We start from the raw sequence: 22,922 nt of genomic DNA on the forward strand, positions 1-22,922 counted from the left end.
CGAGAAAGGTCAATTATGTTTCTGTTGTAAAATGTAAATGTATATATTATTTATAGTGGTCATGCACTTAGCTATACAAGCACTAAGCTTAGCTAGTTTACAGGCATGCCACTGAAACAAAGGAAACAAATATTTCAAATAAACATAACATAGTTAAAACACCAAATTGGCAGAAGGCAGACCAGTTAGCTATTTGCAAAGCGTGACCGAGGATTTGAACTCGGGACTACCGAGAAACAAATCTCGCTAGTGGCAGTGGAGGCCTTGAACCCGGGACCTCCGGATTACAACACCAGCGCCCTAAATCACTCGGCCAGGCTGCATCCACTAAGGTTTTCCTGCACTTTTTTCCTTTCTGTTATTGTTCAGTATTTTTTGAATTTCCAGAGAAAACTATATCAAAGCTCTTTTCCTTTCTTTTTTTTTTTCATTTCTTTTCTACTCCTTTTTTTCATTTTTACTGTCTGATTTTCTTTTGTAATAACATTACTTGTATCGCTGAACCATAAAAAAGAAAAAAAAAAAAAAAGTTCCTCAACAGGATTCTATCCCGCGACCTTCAGATAACCCCATCTGAAATCTCACCACTTCGCTAACCTGCAACTGATGTATTATTGAATGAATTAATTCAATTCGTGAAGAACTTTATGCGCAACATACAAACTTCCTAAAATCTCTTTGACCAGTCATATGTATTATCTGGTTTCTTTTTACTCTTAACTTTCCAGAGTAGAGAAGCATCAAAGTTCTGGCACTGGATTGAGGATTCATTTGTCCCCACCCTACAGCCCCAATACTGGTATGGCCCGTTCATTGACTCGCATGAGGAAGATTTGTGGTCAGAGTACATGGTACAAAAGAAAAGTCAATCTGGAGGGGGACGTAAATTAAAAGCTAAAAAGAAAGGTGGTGGCTCGTACTTAAATGATGTTGTTGTGTCCCTTGACTCACTGGAGCGTTTCCCCGAGGGTTTCATCGCGGACCGAGGAATGTTTTATGTCGTCGGTTTGGCTCGGTTACGTCAGTTGAGAATGAAAAAAGGTAATTTTTCGAAATAATAAATAGCCCTTGATATCAAGATTGATCAAGTCTAAATTCTCCTTACAAAAGCAAGGCGTGATCAGTGAGACTGGTAATAGAGAGCTTAAAGTGCCTATGAAGTAAAAAATAATTGCTGCTTATTTGAAAGGCTTTTCAAAGTCAAGAAGAATGGCGTTTTCCTTTACGTTTTTGTATTATGCAAATCAGGAAAGCGATGACGTCATAGGTGGTGCCAGAACCAGCGGCATAACTGTTGTCATGGCAACGGGACGACGGGTGTCATTATGTTTCTTTTGTGATGTACATTTCTGATCACTCGGAAGATTTACATGTAAACTGTGTCAGACCATCAAGGAGGATCGAAAGCAATCACACTGACCACTTTAAACCAAACCTTTCGTTGTATCACGTAGCTAAGGCTGAACTAATTAAAAATTTGCTTCCTGTTCTGGCCGCCATTTTGTAGGATCCTGTACAGTTCCTAGATATCTGGTTAACTTGATGCCAACATGCACCACCTATTACTCGTGGGAAGACGAGGAGGAGGGCGCTTTTCGCCCTGGCTGGGATCCAATGGAGGTCAGTGACGCTGAAAAACTCCCGGATAACCCTTGGATTTGGCAAAGCGCATTGAGATTAAATGGAACGCCTTTCTGGGGAAAATTCGCTTCTTATTGGGGAGGGGGTAAGTAATTGAACTTAAGAGGACTAACTAGTAGATGTTAGAAGTGCGATCCTAGCGGGATATCGCGACGCTGGCCAACGTATTTGATGGACATGCGTAAAACAAACAATCTTTCGTGCGTGTACAAAGCAGATGTAAACTCCTGCAGCAGCTTTTCAATGATTTTTATGGCATGTAAGACGATCATTCATTTAGCAAGTCGCTCCTGCAAAGAGTCGACACAGCGACTAGGAGAAATAATATACAGAAAGCGCGAAAACGGGAATTTAGGAGGGGAGAAATTGTAAAAAGTCAAGAAAAAGTAAAAAAAAGTAAATCATGAACTGGTTTGGTGAAAACGTTACCCGTAACGTGTTAAGTGTAGCGTTATTTTGCTCTTACTTATTGTCAAGCACTTTGTACATGAGCCTCTGCCTTGGATATGGAAGGCAACCTCATCAGAATTTTTCATTTCGTCATCACGGTGTAACATGGAAAATGGATAAACGTCCTTCTTAACTTACAATTTCTCGTTCCGATATGAAATAATTCATATTTCAATTTCTCATCAATTTCTCGTTCCCTTCCTCAAAAAACCGTTACCTCTGCATGATCTGCATGTCTGACTTCGCTGATATTTTAAGGAAAATAAGTTGCTGATCACTGAAAGCCAAGCGTTACAGAACAGCTGTTTACTTGCAGGTTTTGTATACAATCTTGACTCCGAACGGTTAACTTCAATGAAGAAAATACAAGATCTGCAAATCTACGGATGGATCGACCGGCACACTCGGGCCATTTTTTCAGAGTTCACGGTCTACAACGCGCAAACCAATTTCTTTGGTGTGGTGAGTATGCTGACAGAAATCCTCCCCACTGGGGGATACCACCACTATCCCAAGGTAAATACCATCCGGTTATACCGCTACACCGGACCTGATCAACTAGTAGTGATGGCATTCGAGTTTGTGTTTTTCGCTTTCCTCTGCGTGTACGTTTACAGCGAGGCAAAGCAGCTGTTTGTTTTGGGCAAGAAGTACTTCGCAGACCCTTGGAACTACATCGAGATTCTTGTCATTTGCTCTTCCTTCTCTGCCATTTTCTTGTACCTTGCGGAGTTGGGCTTTACCAGGCTTGCTATCAGACGGATGCGAGCAAATCCCGAGGCCTTCATTAGCTTTGATTACATAATATTTCTTGATGAGGTGTACCTGGGCACTTTAGGCTTTGCCGTTTTTTGTGCCTTCCTCAAGTTTCTCAAGCTTCTTCGCTTCAATCGGCGAATGTCTATGTTGGTTCAGACGGTCAAAGTCAGCAGCGGGCCACTGTTCTCATTTTTCTTTATGTTTCTGCTGTTCTTCATGGCGTATACCCAGACGGCGTTCCTTATATTTGGTCCGGTTAACGAGGATTACTCTTCTTTTGTCGTGGCAGCAGAAACCATGCTCTCAATGACTCTAGGAGGGTTTGACTTCATAGGGCTGCAGGACGCCAACAGACTCGTGGGACCTATCTTTTTCATCTCCTATATGGTCTTCATTTTCCTCGTCCTCGTGAACGTATTCGTGTCCATTGTGAACGACGCGTTTGCTGAGGTGAGCAGCGATGTTGCCAAACAGACCAACAAGCATGAGGTTGTTGACTACATTGTGTATTGCGTCAAGGAACAGATAGGTAGTTATGTCAGCCCGCCGTTCAAGCCGCTGTACAAACCGAGTCTGACGGACTTTGAAAGGGCAGTTGCAGACATCGAGGACCGCGCCGAGAATATTGTATTTGCCGTCGACAATTTGAGCCTGGAGGAGCAGCGCCGGGCAAACTGGTTCAAGGTTGAAAAGATGAACGAGAAGAAAGAGATGCTAATCCGCTTACTGCTGCTTTCAAACGAAGATTTTGATGAGGATGACTTTGCCAACGCAATCCCGCTTATGGCGAAATTCTTGTCTGAGCATACCCAAGAGGAGCTGAAACACACTCTCCAGAAGAAAAGTGAACGAAGGTTGTCTCAGTCCGATTCGAGTTCCCTCTTTTCAGAAGACAGCTTCGACGAAGGGATGTACGAAGACACCGACATGGACGACAGTTCAGCACCTAGCTTGTTGGACTTTGAACAACAGAGCTACAGTAATGTCGACGTGCCCGGCAGGTTTCGATCCTTGCACTTGATAGAAGAGGAGAATGAACCGAACGAGTGTGGAGACAATGAAACAAGTTCTCACTGCGAATACGATGATGTCGCAGTTTCCATTGGCAGGGCGACTTCACAGTGCGATTTATACACAGAAATACTCGACAAGGCTGAAGCAGAGGATAATTGAAGTCAATTGTCCATACGTCTTTAAAATCATTTCATCGTAACAGAAATATGAGTATTGTATTCAGAAATTCCTTCATCAGCCCTGTCACAAAGTTTTCTTGTAGCGAGCAGGATAACAGAAGTAGTAGGCAGTGAAGGCCAGAGATGGATTTGCTATTAGTCAAGACTAGTGTTAGAACTCCAGGGCCGCAAAGTACGTGTAGGTGGCAAATAATTTACTTGTAGGCAGTGAAATTCCCGGCTGCCAGCAGATTGTGACGGGACTGCTCTATCTGTAATTTCTACTCTTAATTTAAACTGAAAAAATATTCTGAGTAAGCTACAATAACATATCTACGTAATTAAGAAACATGCATGTGTTAAGCTGTAATACACCTGTCCAGTCTGGAGCGGGGTGTCACAGGAAAACATCGGTTTCTCTAGGACCTTCTAGTGTCACGACCCTGGGTACTTTCAGTTGTAGCGCGACTATCGATGGTTGCTATTATGCACACAACTGTATTGGATGCTGTTTTCTTCGGAATTAGTTTTTGTCCTTAACCATTTATGCTCTGCTGGTTTAAGAATGAATTGTACAGTGTTGTTAGTCGTTGGACAATGTTCAAGTCTATAAAAAGCACAACGTATCTGTTATTTCCGCTGGATTTTTGTTAAACTTACAGTTAAGTTATGTTAGGGTCGTTTCTGTTCGGGTGTCGCTTTTTTGGGGGATTTACAAACTAACTTAGAATTTTATCGCTTTTTTCAGAAGTTTAGTTACCGGGGCTGAAATTTAGTTCGTTTAGGTGCGTAGCATTTCTTAGAGGAATGAAGAATTACAAATATATCTTGATACGCGCAGCTTAATTCTTGGAAATATTACATAATATCAGTAAGAACACAAGAAAGTAAGTTGTCTTTTATTATAAATATATGCTTACAGCACAAAACCATCCGTTAATAAATTATCAAATAATTTAAAAAATATACAGTCTGGATTAATTGTAAGTAAAATAAAATCGTTAAGATAAGCAGTAGTTTTGTAGAATTGTACAGAGTTTCATTAAACATGCAAGCAAGTGCTTCAGTATTTGCCAATCACGATACTGTCTTTGATGTGACGTTTTTCATGGGATTTCCATTATTTCTAATCGAAGATAACTTGAAGTTTGAGCGCACCGAAACCGGTAGTAAACCTGCTTAGCTTGTTTCGTTCTCTGTCCCATACCCCATGGCCGAAGCAACGGCAGCCGCTACCTTTCCGCTACTCTGTTCATCTCCGTCTTTCTACAATTATACAAAGAAAATAAAAGAACGTATTAAGCAAAAACAGACAATGACAAGAACCCGCTGGATTGAGGGAGACTTACGATGGCGAGAATGACGCTGATGGAGCACAATATGGACAAAGCTAAAATCGCAAGGCTCTTGTTGTCACGTTTGCACTGAGTTTTGACTCGCCCTACATAGCTACTGGCACGCCATAATCCAACAAGACTGCTGAAACACAGACCGTGATACTACTCACTAAATCGTTTAATAAAATAGTTAATTGATTTTTTTTTAACTCACCGTAAGTTCCAGATAGATGAGTTCGCTAATCTTCTTCACATCTTTGTGACGTGACAGCAACTCTCCTTCCCGTCTGACAAAATAACATACGCGTCAATAACAACATAAACCAAACTAAATTTAACATACACAGGCTCTAAAAACCCTTTGCAAGATTTTTATATCACTTCACTGTATGCTGCTTATGGTTATTCAGCCTTTGTAGGCGAAAGGCATGACATCAAGCTACATCGATAAATGTTCAATTTCACGATTCGCAGGCGGGTAGTTTCGCCGTGTAGTTTTAGACATTGGTGTCATTTCTAGAAGTGTGATGTAATGTTCTGTGAGTGTTGACCATGAAAACTGTGGTCTAATTGTTCCTAACAAAAACGAATTGGGTGAGGGGGGATTGGTGTAAAGTTTAGTGTGCGCATGTCAGCTAGTACAATCTCTTTTCCCTGCTTAGCTTTGCTTGAAGCCAACGAGTTCCTCGGAAATATCGCAATTGATATTTCACAAGTCCCCGGAAAAGGCGTGACAAATTGTTAATTTTGTCCGCAAGTTGTGTTTAGTTGCGTTACAGGTTACGTCATTGTCATGTGCTATATACTCTCATCGACTATAGCTCTCGGTCAACCAATAAACGCGAGAGATTCCCTCAGTTATTGCATATAAGTTTATCACCTAGTGAAGTCTCGATTGGCTTCTTTCTGTTTACGAGTAAATAAAGTCCGTTGGTGAGAATTTTCTTCATCCAGTCTGTAGGGAAACAAGGGGAGAAAAATGTAACAGTATTAACATGACTTGGTTGGCTATTTGCTGGGACTAACCTGCTGGAAGAAAACCATACAAAGCTTGCTGGCGAATTATGGAAACAAAGGAAAACCATTATACTCACTTTTTAAAATCACTCGTCAGCGCTTGTGAAATCTTGAGTGACTTTCTGATCACCTGACGGTATGTTGGTGCCGATAATGTGGGTGTGATTAAGGTCAATTGATCAAAAAGTTTGCAACAGGTTAGCTTACAACAGGGATCAATCACTTACTTGCTAATTGCTTTGGTTCAAATTGGTGGTCTAGTATTGACCTACAGCATTAAAACTATATTGGTTATTTAAGCAATAAAGTACTTTTTCCGTGGCCTCATCTAAACACGAGGAGGGTTGGGAGAATTCGAGACAGTTATGCAAACCCGAGACGTAGTCGAAGGTTTGCATAACTTTCGACAATTCTCCCAGCTCCCCGAGCATTTAGATAAGGCTATGTAAACATGGAAAAAGTGCTCTACTGCTTTTATAAAATAATTGTCAAAAGTAATAATAAATAATAAATAATAAATAAATATTTATATAGCGCCTATCCATGCCTGCTCTAGGCGCTGCACAATTCGCCAAAATGAGCTGTACTAATCTTAATAATTAAAATGTGCATTTAAGAAAGTAATAAAAGTAAAAATCGCTAAGAATAATAAGTTTTCTTAAAAAGATGAGTTTTGAGTTTAGATTTAAAAGAACTTAGATTGTCACATGAGCGGATAGAAACAGGTAGACTGTTCCAGAGTTCAGGAGCGGAAACAGCAAAAGCTCGACAACCATACGTCTTCAGGTGAAAATTCGTGGGGTTAAGAAGTAGTAAGTGTGATGATCGGAGGATTCTGAAGTACGCGTGAATCGAAACGTCACAACCGTGTTTACATACTCTCATCTAAACACACCTATCGACCAATGAGAGCGCGCGTAGTAGCTGACTTATTTTATAAAAGAATGAGTATAACAAGTATAGCTAGCTCGTCTAGGTGTATTTTTTATTCAGTTTCTCGAAATGATACTTAATTATACTTTATTACAACGCATATCGTTCCTCAGTTATAAAATGTGCACGGAATCAGGACACATTCAATGCACACACCATACGTTTAACAGTTATAACGTATTTCATGGTAAGCTTCAGTGCTGTTGAAAGAAAGATAACCCTTCGCTAAGGATTGCAATAACTAATGAATGAAGTACAGTAACTATCAATTCTCGCAAACAGCAATTCTTACCTATCGATTTTTAGCAAATTCAAAAGAATGTCGACCCACATTATTTAGGCTCAAAACTTCTTTTCCTACTCAACCCACTGGGAAGGAAATAATAATAAAAAAGATTCCTTATGTTCAGTGTAACAGCAAACTTAAAAGAGCTAATTAAGAGCAAATTCCCAGAAAAATCAAACAAAATCAAATTTCTTCGCAAGGCTAGAAAATTCAAATTCACCTGTCTTTTGCATATAGCTGGCCCCTAGCAAGAGTGCAAACAGGCTCTAGTTTTTTTCCTTGAAATACCTTTGTCTTTCCGAGAAAAACGACATTTTCGATTTAACCTTCAGACTCAATTTCATGCAATTTAGCGAGTCCCAACTGGGCTGAAAATCGACCATTTTCATTCGATTCGCATTTCGCAACCATTGAGCGCAGAAAAGTTGTGATACAAACAGCTTATTGCAGAACTATTCCTTGTCTAAAAAAGGACAATTTCCAGAGTATTGGATTAATCTAATTATTTGACGGTAAACAAAACCAGAGTGTTCTCCAAAATTGAGTTAGTCAGTCGGTGAAAAGAATTGTCATTTTGACCATGTACCATGTCTCGGAATTCCACAAGATTTTAGATTCTAACTATACTAGGATAGGTCTTTCATAATGTGTAAAGTTTACTTTGAGCAAATGATTAGGCACTCGTCAAAAAATTATTCAAAATCGTTCACAAAAGACACCAAATCACGCCAACAGCTACCGAGTGCGTGAACAAAAGCATCATCGGCATATCGGCATTTAATACTTCAGTTCGAAACGTCAGTATTACCAAGCAGTATATAAATGACATACACATAAAAATAACATGTTCACCTACTTCGGTTTGTAGTGTCCTGAATCTTGCAAACTGATTCTTTTCCTGCATTTCTTGTCAGTACTCATATCCGACTTTGGAGAAAAACAGTTACTGTCTCAAGTCCCATGTATGTATCATTGGATGTATCATTCTATCTGTGTTATCTGTGTCGTTTGATTAAGCCAGTAATAACTGCTAAAGCGTTATTCCACGTGTGACTTTCGGGTTTTCATTTTGAAGACGTTTGAAAGCCCTCCATTTTGACTGAAGATGTTTATCGGAGACCGGTGCGTTACAACATATTTTACATGGGGGTGAGGGTCGGGATTTCAGAGCTTTAAACAGAGTTACTTTTCTTTGTTTGAATTTTAAGCCACAAAGAACTTGTTAGTGTGTAGCATTTTATCGCTTTACCTAAGAAAGGAGGCCCTGAATTAGGACTAACATCGAGATATTGGAAAAATTCTAACGCTTTTTCTTTCGGAAATAATCCCCATTCTACCCCTACCCTGTGTGCAAAGACTTTTGCTGGACTTTATGCAAATAAGACACGCAGAGCGATCGAAGATGGCGGCTTATTTGTTATTGCTAATTACTGGGGATTGCTGCCGGAAAGCAGGTTGAATGACTGCACTGAACAACAAAACGGAAAACGTAGGAACATTTACATAAGAACCTGGTAAAACTGAGCGATTTGGGGGATTCAAATTCACTAGACGAATGCGTACAGGTTATGCAAAGCTAATGGAACACCGTTAAAATGGCAGGATGGGAATGTTGTTTGCTGGTCAAGACATGATAACCCAGCTAAGGTAAACATATTTATATTGTTTTATGCTTAAGTCGTGCTGATATTCCTGTGATATTTCGAATTGAAGTGATTTAATGACAAAAACAATGGCAGCACTTTTGGTCACTCATTCGACTGCTGGCGTTATTTTAATTTTTTGTGTGGGATTTGAATAATTTTTTGACGAGTGCCTAATCATTTTCCCAGACTAAACTTAACATATATTGAAAGACCTATCCTAGTATAGTTAGAATCTAAAATCTTTTGGAATTCCGAGATATGGCACATGGTCAAAATGACAATTCTTTTCACCGACTGACGAACTCATCCTTGGAGAACACTTTGGTTTTGTTTACCGCCAAATAGTTGGAATAATCCAATATTCTTAAAACTTGGCTTTTTTGGACAAGGAATAGTTCTGCATTAAGTTGGTTGTATTACACCTTTTTTGCGCTCAATAGTTGCGAAATGCGAATCGAATGAAAATGGTCGATTTTGAGCTCAGTTAGCACTCGTTAGATTGATGTCTGGACGTGAAATCGATAATGTCCTTTTTCTCGGAAATACCAAGATATTTGAAGAAAAAAATTACATTGCGTTTTTACTTTTACTAAGGCCTACTCATATGCAACAGTAGGGCAAATTCAATTTTTCAAGCCTTACCGAACTATTTCAGTTGATTTTTGTATACATTTGCTCTTAAAAATTTGTGAACTTTGAATAATTTTGGCCTTATAACATGTTTCACGTTCGTTGTTTGAGGTCGGTCTCCAAACTCAGCCATCATTGTTCTTTTTTAATCAATGTTACCTCATTGGTGTCATGGAAAAGATTCCTGTAGGACTTCAGATACATGTGCCAAGCAAGCTCTTGGGGTTGCGTGATTGAAGAGAGCTTGATCATGGGTTAACTCAACTCTCAGGATGACGGAGATTTATGGGGCGTTTGATAATTATTGGAGAAAGTGTATTAATGTATTTGAGGATCTAATGGAGGATCCTCTTATTGCAGCAAAAAAAGAGCCGTACACTCCATCCCCGGCCCCTTTTCGACCAACAAAGGACCTATCTTCTCTTCCTCTCCTCTCTCTCCCCCCCCCCCCCCCCTAAAAATATCCGGCCATCAGTAAGCCACTGGAACTAAAGCAAATAAAGAGTAGAGAAAGGCGTTTTCAAGGATATGGTGGCAGTGACTTGATTTCCGTTCTCTGAATCAACACTGATGTTCCTGAATCTTTTGATAATTTCTGCATCCGAAGAAACTGTTCCACTAGCGGGCTGTGTCCATAAACATCAAACACACAACGACTGAACTCTGGACCTCTGCCTACTGGACATGACTGTAAAAAGGTATAGAGATACATTGATACAGTACAAGCCACAGGGACTGCAGCATTACACATGCGAAACATGTGTCAGATGTACGTGAAGACGCCACATTGCGCACAATTGCTTGTAAAATATTACACGAGGATAAGTTCATTAACTACACGTAAGGCAGAGAATAAGAAATAAGTTAAATAACTATTCTCTTTTTCTAGAACGTAGATTTACATGTATGTAACCAACGATAAGTAAAGAACATACCTCGCGGCGTTTCTCTGGGCGATTTGACTTCTGTACACCAGCAAACGCGGAAAACGAAGACAATTTCGGCTGCAAACGACTCAAAGATGTTGATGTTGCAGACGCTTTCTCCTCATTCGCGTTATACGGAGCCAAGCGATTCACATTATCACGCAGTTCTTCGGTGTTCGTCACGGCACTGTTGTGTGACGCCTTTCTGGTCGTAATTGACTTTCTTCTGGTGTCGCGACCCTGCGGAGCAAGGAAGCTACTGCTGTTTGGAACCTTTTCTTCTACTATCTGAGGTATGGACTTCTGGCTCAGCTTGTTACCAACAGAATAAAGGCTACTCTGTTTTGATAAATTCTCTTCACTAAGTTCCGCCGGAAGGGATACTAACGAGCCTAAAAGGAGGGAGAGAAATGTTACTCCCAAGATCGACACCTCAATTCTCCTCATTCATTTCCATACAGTCAATTTATGCAAGTTCTGAGAATTTTTATGATAATCATAAAGTTGAATCTGCTCTACAATGGCTTCATGATATGCTGGAAAAAAATTGTTGATCGCCCTCCTGCTCCCTAAAGCACCCCTTAAGTTTGGATCTGAACAGCTCACATTTCTTCACAACCTACCTCTAACCTGATTCTAAGATTAAAGTGAATTGGAGGTTCACCAAACCGATTCTGATTATCGAGGTGATTAATCTACTTTATTGGGTCCACATGTTACTCCTAAGTAAACAGCTCTCATAACTAACCAACGACTTCCCTGATTTCGACTGATTGGTGAGAAATTGGGTAAGAAAATTTCACCATCAACTGAACGTGTCGATGTTTTAAGCAAGTGCAAGCATGTTATCACCTTTAGAAGCATCTTGCTTAATTTGCTCATCTTTCCGCATATCTTTTGGTTCCAGGGCTTTGAAGTTCCACTTGTCCCAAATTCTTGGTACAGGCTTGGTTCCTAAACATAGCAGATATTTATAATCACTAACATTGTGTAGCTGAGATGAAAACATGTATGGATACTTGAAGCGATGGAAATCAGAATAGCAAGGTAAGCACGATTATACTCATGTACCGATGCTCACTCTCTTTGCTAAAATCTAATGTAAGTTTGACTGTTTGACATGCGCTAATTCTGTCAGGAGAAAGTTGATCTTCATCAAACTTGGGGATTAAAGGCCTGATGTAATCTTGTTCCCAGACTTCTTAAGTCTTTCGCTTTATCCACCAGAGATCTGGGAGGGAGATAAGGCCTGATGACATGGCTCCCGGTAGAGGTAACTTATGTGCAAGGTTTGGGGGAGGGGTGTGTCGGAAGATCATGTCAGCATCCTGTATTCAAGAGATATTATAAGGACAATAAAGTTTTACCTGTGCCTCATCCTAAGGCATTACTTAGCTCTTATTAACAGAGCAGGAGGTCTGTATGGGAGAATCTTGACCGAGGTCGTGAGTACAGACCGAACGTAGTGAGGTCTGTACACATAACCGAGGTCAAGATTCTCCCACACATACCGACTAAGCTCGGTTAATAAGATGTTTATTAAATGACACTAGAGAACTAGAACAATTTAATTCATTTAATGGTTTGTACTTGCTGACATTTTGCTTGCAAATGACGATGAAGCGAACTTAATTCTGCCAAAGTTTGCTTGTCCTCTATTTTTCCCCTCATCAGGCTTCTTGGGACTTCCATAAATAAATATTGCTAGAAGAAAATAGTCAATATTTTTGTATTTCAGTTTGCAACTTTTTCACTACAAAATGTAACCGGTCCAGATGCTGGTCTAGATGGGAAAATCTAGACCACTTTCGATATTGATTTCAGCCAATCAAATTTCTGAATTCGGTAGTTCCCAGTCCTTGTGGGACACAGCCATATAATAAAGCATTTTAATGCAGACTCAAAAGTTGAGGAGCTGGAAATATTCTATCCTTAGGCCCCACTCCCTTCAGGATGCAGGCTCTTCAGAACTCTTTCACAATTTTTTTTTTAATGCAACCTGTAGGTAATACATGTACAAACAACTTACCAGCAATCCATTCATGAATTATTTGAATGAGATTCTCTTTGAATTCATCTCCAAACTGCTTGTAAGATGTAGGAAATGCAGTGCAAAACGTACAGTACACAGCTTGAGCCATCAGGTCAGGGTATCGCTGAAAAGCAAAACAAATTAAATAATTTTGTCACTTGGTCATTTACAGTTATACCTGATATAGAATGTGGCTACAAAAAAAGACCAAAGTCAACAGCTGTTCATTAAAATGAACAATGTATAGTAACATTGAGGTCTTAATGCTGATACAAGCCATACCTTAAGAAACTTATCCCTGTATTCTGTCACTGGGGCAGTAAACAACATCTTCACATAGTTGTGAGCAATGCGATTAAACAGCATTTCTTGTATGTTTCTGCTGGGCTGTCACAAAGAGGATGTCATTGTATTAGAACAGAGCTTGAGTCAACAAGCCCTGATGTCGATAGATGCCCATAATGTGCAACTCAAAAGTCTAATGCTCATCAAACTGTGCTGCAACCTTTCACTAACATTTTGCCAATAACAGGCTATTTATCCTAGGTTGGGAGTTGGGAATAGTGTTTCCTATCCCACCCTGTTAGAGTCCTTTCTTACAGATACTGCAAATACAGCAACTACAAGCATGGACCTTGCTGAGAACTCAAGCCAACCAACAGGCAGAATGACCACTTCTGCTAGTACAGAGATGCTATGAGTGTGAGTAAGAGTTTTCTGAGGCCCAAGGCAAAGATACGCTTGGGTTTGTGGAATGTGGGCACCATTTATAAAACATCTAGGACAGCACAAGCTACCACGTGAAGTGAAACAGTTGAAAAGGAGCTGAAGGACATGGATTATACATTGGGCAAGACTTGGAAGGTGGGCCATCAGGACTTGGATTTGATTGATTGATCAATTGACTAGATCATTGATTTTGTAAGCATTTGTTTCTTCATTCTTTTATTTATTAATTAAAAGACCAACTGTTCAACAGAGGAAATGAACAATCTTAAGACTGACTTACTGGTTGTCTAACAGACAGACAGGAAGATAGACAGACCTGTGATCAGGCATTCTTTTTTGCCACTGTGAAAAACAAATGTCTGATAATATGTGGATCTGCATGAATCAGACCTGGTTTTTTTTTCATGAATGACACAGTCATCTGGCCAGTTGGTACAATATTTATACCCATTAACATTTACCTGATATTTTTCCAGGAAGTACCACCAAAATAAGTCCTGTAAAAGAAGTGAGAACATTAATCATGTATACTGTAATAATTACAATCCAGACATGTCCTTTTAAAATTGTATAAGTTACTTACTTTCATGATTTTTCAATCACTATATTTCAAGAGTACATATAAAAATACTTTTATAAACTTTATGAGTTTGTTACTCCTGTCTCTGAGGGTTTTTTCTTTCAGTTCTTCTCTCATCTCATCTCATTTTAATTAAAGTTAAGCCACAAAGAAAGAAGAAAGAGAACAGCTGGAACTAGGGTGAGATTTATAATCTTATGATTATTTTTTCAGGTTGATGTAACGAAAATTATGCAAGCTGAATGTGACTTAAGCCACAATTAGGCAATAGTGTGAAGGGGTTAAGGACATCAACTGGACAAGATAGGATGTATAATGAGGAGGAGCTATCAGACAGTGACTGGTCAGCAGCTGTAATCATTATGGTACATGTAAAGGTTCTCAAATATCCATGCAAACAAAAATAACCCAAACCTGTAGAATGTCTTCAGATGTCTTGGAAAACACAAAGGACTGGAATTCATGTTTGAAGGAGACCTAAATTAAAAGAGATAAGAAAAAGTACAAAGGATTATAAACAAATTAAATTGCACAAGGCTTAGAAATTCAATCATGATGCAGACATTTCTTACTTTTTTCCTGAGATCCTGCTGAGCACCTATGGCTGTTGACAGAATGTCCCTGGCCAGAAATGGTTTAGGAAGAGGTGTTACTTCATCTGGCTCATAACCTGGGTACACATGCAACTGAAAGGAAAATTGAAACCCTTGAATTCCAAAGCTAAATTAACATGTGTTAAATCTCCATAATTCTTTCATAACATCATCCCACAAGCCATCAGGATGATCCTTTTGGACAGCACCATTAGAATCACAATGCATTATTTGTATTGAAGACAGGTTCCCAAAAATTTATTAAATTTGTCTCCCTAAATTGAGTAGCGAACCTGTAAGATCAGTCCTCACTGGCTATTAATAGCAATGTGCAGTTCCCAAACATGAGTCCCATACTCCCCTAACGGAAGGGATTGTAATTTCCTGAGGGGTGGGGGATTCTGTAAGACCATTGAAAGAAATTTATGAAGCTTACCGGTAATTGGAATTTCCAGAGGGGTTGGCGGGTCTTACAAAAAGTCCCTTCCATGGGGGAGGTATGGATATTTTCTGGAATTACACAATGCACGTTTAGCAGTGGAAAGACTTTTAATTTTCAGATGCCACAGTAAGTTGAAACAAAAGCAAATTGAATATATCCAAAATATGGGATGTTTTAGAGAACGCAAGAACAAAGTCGGTTGTTGGTAGCACTATATGAAAAAAAGCAGACTTGTCAAAGAAATTCCCATGATTGACTTGTAACTTCTTTCAATTACAAGTTTGTTGGGTGGCTATGGTAAGGCACATCACCTTTAAACTCAGGAGCATGCAGAGTACAGTTTGTGATGCAGTTCACTGACACCTGACATGTATTAACTGGACAATTTACAAATTAACTCCTCCAAATTTAAAGCAAGATAATGGCTTCTGCACACTAGTGTAGTGCATTGCACAGTACCTCTACGAGCATTGGCTTCATACTAGAACTCTTCTCTGCTTTCTGGAAGAAAAAAAAAAGAGTTTTAGTCAAATTTAGTATTTACAACAAATAAGATTGAAACAGTTGGATAGACACAATATACTTAAGTCAATAAATAATAATGTTCACTTAGTAGTAGATTATTATTACAGTCGAACCTCTCTTAAGCGACCACCCAAAATGTCAATCCTAGTGGTCGCTTACAGGAGGTGGTCACTTATGAGAGCTAAAGACCATATTGGGACAAAATTTTGTCTCATTAGCATATGTAACTGCAGAGACTTACTCTCATAAGTGACCACCTCCTGTAAGCGACCACTAGGATTGACATTTTGGGTGGTCGCTTAAGAGAGGTTCGACTGTAATAATAATCTACTACTAAGTGAACATTATTATTTATTGACTTAAGTATATTGTGTCTATCCAATTGTTTCAATCTTATTTGTTCATGTGAAAAGTCAATTTCGAGAAAAAAATCTGATTCTTTCCACTGACAAATTTTCGTCTCTTGTACTACCCAGGAATGCGATAATATTACAACTCTTATTTTCCACTTTACGCTCTATTATCTGTCAAGTGATTGCTTACGGGAGGTTATAAAAACAAAAGAAAATTTTAAACTTTTAGCTCTAAAAGTGGTTGTGGTTGCTTACGAGGGGTGGTCGCTTACAAGAGGTTCCAAATATAGTGATTTGACGGGGAAACTCAGTTGGTATTTTTGAAAACTGGTTGCTGAGGAGAGGTGGTCACAACCAAAGGTTTGACTGTATTCACACATCACAAACTGTAGTTAATTTAGACAAGTAATGCAACTTTAAGGCATGGTGGGCTACAATCAACAATCGGGATCAAGCAGTCCAGATTGAAAGCCTGGCCATGGTTTTTGTGCTGGACACTTACATGCAGCTCTAACAGTGCAGGCCTCTCTTGACACAAGTGTTTTAATGAGTGCCAGCAAATTTCATGCAAGGCGGTAAACCTATGATAAACTAGAACCCCACCCAGGGGAAGTAGAAATCTTGCAAGTAGCTTTACACTCACTACAAGAACCAGATCTAGAGTTAGGCTCTGGCATTTACAAATCCAGTCAAAGTTTTAATTTATGCATGGTCAAAACAACATATCGAATTTCTTTACACACGCAGTAAAGTCGTCACACAACATTTTTTTCAAAACAGCTGTTTCCCAAATGTCGCTTTATTTTTTCTTTCACCAAAGGAATACATCAATTAAGTCATACACTTTGTCTCTGTAGTTTGTAAATGATAGTAAATTCATTTTATGCCTTAGTTTTTTGAATTGTCATACATTTCATACATGAAACATGCATTGTTCTGTCGATCTATAAATGACTGACTGAAATCTCGAGTACCGCTCCAATTACAACACTCCTTGCTGTCCATGTTTAAATATATAGTTCAAGACAAATGGCTTTGAATCAACTTTGCTCACTTAAAGCAAACTATTAAATACTGTCAGGGATAATGATGAAAAATATGTGACAACCTAGTTACAGCAAGCCCGAAACGGGAAATACTTTTGTATAAGTATCAAACGAAATAAACAAAGTACGAATTGCATTTACATGTAATCGACAGCATGATTAATGCTGGAAAAAGCATCTGAGCTACATTTAAGCTAAATACAGCTCAATCTTCAAAGTATAAAATATCAATTTTATTGTTCATGTATTGCTGCACCTCTTCGTCGGCGTTATTTTTGTTCAACTTGAGGTCCAACAAACATGATACTCAGGATTGCTGTTGGTCATATGACGTCAGAAGAAAAATGGAAAATATATGACAGAATCTAACATTTCTTTCTCAATGGATGGAACATTTCTGTTGTTTTGGTTACCTGAATCAATTGGGAAGGCATGGTAGTGTTCATTCAATCGCATTTCAGACCCACTGGAAAGAAAACTCCTTGAGTAGCCCCCCTCCCTTTCGGAAATTTACCTCTTTCAGACCCACATACCCCTCAGAATTTCCATGACGCTCTGTGGGGGGGGTGGTATGGATATTTTCTGGAACTACACAATATGGAGAAAAGTCTTGTGCTTCTTCCCTGACAGTCGTGGAATTATCTCCTAGATAGTGGGAATCTTGTAACACAGAATTATGATGGCTTTATTCAACATTTGGCTAGGATCTAAGCAGAGGGGTACTTTGGTTGTGCCATTGGGGAGGACTGTTTCTCATACCATCATGTTGCTGCACCAGTTTATGGGTTGCTCCACCTCCTTAAGCTTAATTTCCACATTTTACGATGCCATGACGTCAAGTTTTGTTTTCACTTTTTCAACTTTTGTTGCTGGTACTCTGTGGATGCCTGCATGGGCAGGGCAAACTTTAGGATCCACTGTTATTGATGTTGTTATTGTTATCCAAGGTAAGGCTGACTGGCTGACCCACAGTTCCCAGGCACTCAAAATTATCCTTGTACATTGTAACCAATTGATCTATTTGGAGGTGGCCTGGTTGCAGGTCTGCTGTATCCACTGACTGTCAGGTGCTGTCTGTTTGAGGAAGTCAGATGAATGTGAGGCAGTTTGATGTCAATTTCAGACTGGGCCTTTTCAGCAACCCGATGATCTGGAGTCATTGGACTTTTGCTGGTGTCCCTCCAGGCTTGCTGTAGCAGGCACCAAGCATTAAATTTCCAGCGCCATTAATTCTTGCACTTGCTGCTTTATCTTCGCTGAGCGATAACTTTGGCGACTTGCTTTCAGCCATATTAACTTAATCCAACCTTGTTTGGCCACCTGATGTCACTCGAGAGTTACCACTCACAAATTCTGTCACTTAGAGAGGCTAGACCAATCAATATGGCGTGAAGATACAACACCAAGTTGAGAGACAACACCCGATGCGTGAACACACGCTACTTTATTATTCAGCCCAGAGTGCAACATGCACCCTAACAACTTGAGGCAGACTTTCAGCAACAAACAGGGTAATGTGATCTTGTAAAGTACAATATAAAACTCTTTCAGAACATCAGGTCAATGCAGTCTGTTTTTTTGGCCACAACACCAATGTTCAAAGTGTGATCAAAACTACTTCAGGTAAGAAATAACATACACAATGTGCTTGGCTTGGGGAACTCCATTATAAAAAGGATGGTGGTGATTGTCGTACTTTTTAGGGGTTCAAAAAGGAGTACCTTTTAGGGTATTGAGCCAAAAAAGATCTGACAGGAGATAACGTGTTGTTTAAGAATAATTTGGTATCTTTTGGGGTTGGAAAATTTTTGAAGCTATGCCCAAAAAGCATGATCTTTGTACCTGTTAGGGGTCCTTTTCAGAATTTCCAAAGAGCACCCCCATTCTTTTTATATTGAAGTCTGGCCCCCCTGGGGTAGTTAGCAGACTGTAAATCTATAGGTTCAACCTTAAAAAAATTTTTTGTAGTATCTGTACAATACATGAGTTTCATCTAGAAATAACTTGATATGTCATACTGTACCTTCTTGGAAGCCTTCTTCCATGACTGTAATTGAGATTGTTGGGCAACATTACCCAGAGGATTCTCAGAGGAGGCTTGCAAGACTAAAAATGGATATTAAGATCGAGATAATGACACAATATAGATTATTTCATATACTATAAATGAAAATTGACATAGTAATTGCAGTTTTTACCCTGACCATATGAAATTTTACATACTGCATGTACATATTTCACCTTACCTATTTATGTGTAGATACTGTTTACAAGAAGGACCCTGTGCTTGTTGGTTGATTTACCAGTAATGCCCTTTTTTCAGAATTCCAAGATTGAGAATTAACATCTGTCTGGACTCCAAGTCTAAAAGAAAACTGATGCCTGGAATCTAGGCTGATCTTATGCTGAGGGCATAATAATTATTAATGGCTCCAAAGCTTAAGGACCCTCTCCACTTCCTCCATTTGGACCTAGGCAATAGTTCCTGAGATGCCAGGTATAATTGCCATACCTTTACTTTTTATACAAATGTTACAAGAGACCAGCAAAATTACTCACCAGACCTTACTGAATAAACTCCTGCAAACCTGGACACCTCCTTTGCCTCAACCTCTGAAAAAGTCAGAATGTTATTTGTCACAGCAGGTCTAAAACAAGGATGATGGTTGTGGGGGGGAGTGAAGAGTATAAGGTTAAGACGGGTGTGGGGATGAGGGGTGTTGCTAATGCCATGATTTAGAGCTAAATGTCAGCAGCCTAACCACAGCGTTCTTCAGGTTAGCCAGAGTGCTATTCAGCCTCGCCCCCTACATTTAATTCTCACCTCTCACCCTCCTTTTGCACCCGTCCTATTTGTCATGGTTTCACTCTGACAATTAGAATTTTAGTGCAGTATGCATAATTTGTACAGAAACTGCAGATCTCTAAGATGGGAGAAAGGAAAGGCACTTACTCCCTTAACCAACTACTCAGAAGTGTTTATGGCCTTTAATGTGCCCAAGGGCTGTTGAACAGGATTGAGTGAGTGAGCTTGTATGTCAGTCAGATTAAGGCCTGAAATAGAGTGCCCATCACAAACACAAAAGTCAGAAATCTAACCCTTGTTGCTTATTTTTGATGTTGACTTCTTCGGGGGCTTGTAATCAATCAGAAGTTTTCCAAAGCCAAATTCCTCTTCATCTGGCTCAACTTCCAGGCCATGCTCTTTCATGTATTTGTCAACAACCAGTTGAGTTGGCGAGTCATAGCTATGCAAATTTGCATTTAAACTGCAGATCTGGTCAGTAATGTCATTGACAGTTCCACCACGATGAAAAGAATCTTGCAACTCATATACTGATCACTTGAGTCAAAGAAAATAAGCTACATGTATACATGGCAAAGTAACAAATAAAGAAGTCTAGCACTGTCAACATTCATTTTCTTGATCGGATCATAAGCATAAACAAACATATGCTTTACAATCCCTCTCAAAAATACACAAGCTCTGGTGTTACCTTTATAAGGGAGGTCCCCTCTCCCCCCAACTCAATATTATATTATACATAAACATGTAATGGGCACAAATAAAGTTGTATGATTGTCCAAATGTCAATTCTGGGAGTCTGCAATTGTTTTGGTCAGTACCAAGATCACAATAAAAAGCTCTGGTAAAACCAAAATTTTTTGCCTTAACAGAGTACTGATACTTGTTTTTTCCTTCACCTGCTTTTCTTTTATTTTTTCATCAGAAATATTAGAGAAAAATCGGGCCCACTGAGCTAGATAATAATTTGCCATAACATTGTCGTCGTCATCGTCGTTGTCGTAGCTGTCATCATCGTCATCATCATCATCATCATCATCATCATTGTCGTCATTATTGTTATTATTATTATTATCATTATTCTGCCTGTAGTCATATACTTATATACTCTGACTCCTGTAGCAGGATTCTTCTTTTAAAATATTAGGGATGCATAAATTTTGAAAAGGAACCAGAATCTTGTTTTGCTAGGGGGTGCCTCAAATTTACTCTCACCCAAAAGAGTCAATAATCTACGACAAACTGATACTAACAATTTTTAATTGTGTCTGTGACCAATGCACTAGTCATTTGAATCCCCACCATTGGGGGATACCCGAGGTATTCACTTTTACGGTCAGTGAAATACAGCGAAAGCCTTGTCTTGCAGGGGAAAAATTCAGTATAAACTCCCCTGCCCTCTAAACATCAAGCACAATTTAAATAGATAATTTATAATTTTTAACAACTGGAGCTTTCACATGATTTTTTCACATAGTTCTAGTTCACTCAAGCATAACATCCAAAATAAACTGCAATCTGTACAAAAAAAATAACATCAGGAGTCACAAAATACTACTAATCAGCACATGAGATAATTAATCATTTATCATTGATGGCTTCAAAACAACAACTTGAACCCAGTCTTCTAAAAGAGGCAGTGAACCATGGGTGAAATCCACACCAAACCCCCGCTCAGCCCCTGCATTGTATAGCGAAGCCATGAAAAAGGTGCATTTCCTGACTTCCAGAGAACCCAATTGGGGGGAGGGGGGGAGGGGGGTTCAAATCACTGGTGCATAATCACTATATTTCAAATAAATGAAAACTCTGCAGTTCCAGAAAATATCCATCCCCACCCCACGGAAAGTCACTGGTTGTTACAGAGGGATGGGAGGGGAACTTGAACCAAAAAAACCTTCCGTTGCATGTGTGGATGGTTTCTGGAACAGCACAATTTACAATGGCAAATTACAACAATAATAGTAATGATAAATAAAAAAAGCCATAAAAGAAGCCACAAGAATGATTTGTAAAAGAGTTACGCGACCCCATATAAAAACAAATCACCTCAGCAGTTGTAGAGCGTGATAAAATAGTATTATTCATATTCCATGATGGCTAAGTCAATGAAAACTCTTGAATTGAACGTGCAATGATCCAGTTTTTAATAAAAACACGAAGTCCCTCACATTTTTCCGTAAGCAAACTTTAAATTCCAACACCAGCTAAACGCCAGCATTGCTCATTCATAAGCTAATTAAAATCGAAGAAATCAAAGTGCTTTTCTGTACCTTCAGCACCTACATTTGTGTAAAAGGTGCCGTGGTTACTCAAACTTTGATCATTTTTGAACTGAGTACTCGGCGGTCTCATCACTCTACGTGTATGCGCGTTACGTCCACTCCTTATTTAATGTAATTACTCTCTCGTTCACAGTAATCGAGGCCGATCGACTTAAGAGAAGACTTATATCAATCTGTCTACATCCACAAGTACAAATAAGCTAGAGTGTATTTCATCAAAATACGAAGTTTACGAACAGCATCGAAACATCGACAAAATTGCCCGTTTTGGGAAGTAAACTTGACGACTCCATTTGGAAAAAATAACGTGACACAACCCCAGGGACAGAACACATCGCCGTCTACAATCAACTATAAGCGATATAGTTCTTATGCAAAATCAGAGATGATTGATCATTTCTTCTTTTCGGGTGCTGCGCATTTCACATCTCTCGACGGGAGTCCGCGATCCGCGGCGGTAGCCATTGGTAACGAGTCAAACTCTTTAACGCTAAGGCAACGAAGCAAACGCCTAAAAAGTAAATATGATCACAAAGGATACAATCATCTGGCACTTTTTCTCCTTCTGCCACGTACATGCTGTTATTTCTCTAAATAAAGCTTCATCTCTGCTGGAGAACGGAGCTCACGCTAAATTGTTTATAAAACTTCCAAATCGCCTGCAGCGAGCAACAGTTGAGAAAAGACTGGAACGAGAGACTAGATCACAAAGAACTCTGGGACTGCAATGGCGG

The 22,922-nt window shown here is 39.3% G+C and overlaps 2 protein-coding genes across 2 annotated transcripts in view; one reads left to right on the forward strand and one right to left on the reverse strand.

The window, feature by feature from the left end:
* Nucleotides 1-4,788, forward strand: part of LOC145490470 (polycystin-1-like) — a 29,952-nt gene extending 25,164 nt beyond the window's left edge. The window contains exons 24-26 of the mRNA XM_081469584.1: nt 729-1,041; nt 1,508-1,726; nt 2,408-4,788. Of these exons, the coding sequence (XP_081325710.1) occupies nt 729-1,041; nt 1,508-1,726; nt 2,408-4,023 (2,148 nt within the window). The 3' untranslated portion in view covers nt 4,024-4,788. The remainder of the gene's footprint in view (nt 1-728; nt 1,042-1,507; nt 1,727-2,407) is intronic.
* Nucleotides 4,789-4,888: 100 nt separating this feature from the next.
* Nucleotides 4,889-22,829, reverse strand: LOC145490375 (protein FAM227A-like). Its single transcript, XM_081469498.1, has 17 exons — nt 22,730-22,829; nt 20,197-20,433; nt 19,657-19,710; nt 19,121-19,203; nt 15,633-15,674; nt 14,711-14,824; nt 14,553-14,615; nt 14,020-14,055; nt 13,112-13,216; nt 12,827-12,953; nt 11,650-11,751; nt 10,807-11,189; nt 10,400-10,559; nt 6,454-6,529; nt 6,240-6,314; nt 5,574-5,646; nt 4,889-5,288 (listed from the first exon to the last, which is right to left on the reverse strand). Exons 1-17 carry the CDS (start codon nt 22,764-22,766, stop codon nt 5,202-5,204), a joined length of 1,854 nt encoding a protein of 617 aa, XP_081325624.1. The 5' UTR covers nt 22,767-22,829; the 3' UTR covers nt 4,889-5,201.
* Nucleotides 22,830-22,922: the final 93 nt, after the last annotated feature.

Source organism: Orbicella franksi, chromosome 6, assembly GCF_964199315.1.
Source record: "Orbicella franksi chromosome 6, jaOrbFran1.1, whole genome shotgun sequence".
NCBI lineage: Eukaryota > Metazoa > Cnidaria > Anthozoa > Scleractinia > Merulinidae > Orbicella > Orbicella franksi.

Excerpts from the sequence above, each read along its gene's own strand:
- LOC145490375 (XM_081469498.1), bottom strand. The coding sequence starts at position 22,766 with ATGTACGTGGCAGAAGGAGAAAAAGTGCCAGATGATT. Across the intron at positions 19,711-20,196 it reads ATCAAAAATAAGCAACAAGG|AGGTTGAGGCAAAGGAGGTG; the intron begins GTTAGATTTCTG and ends TGACTTTTTCAG. Across the intron at positions 14,825-15,632 it reads TGAAGCCAATGCTCGTAGAG|TTGCATGTGTACCCAGGTTA; the intron begins GTACTGTGCAAT and ends TTTTCCTTTCAG.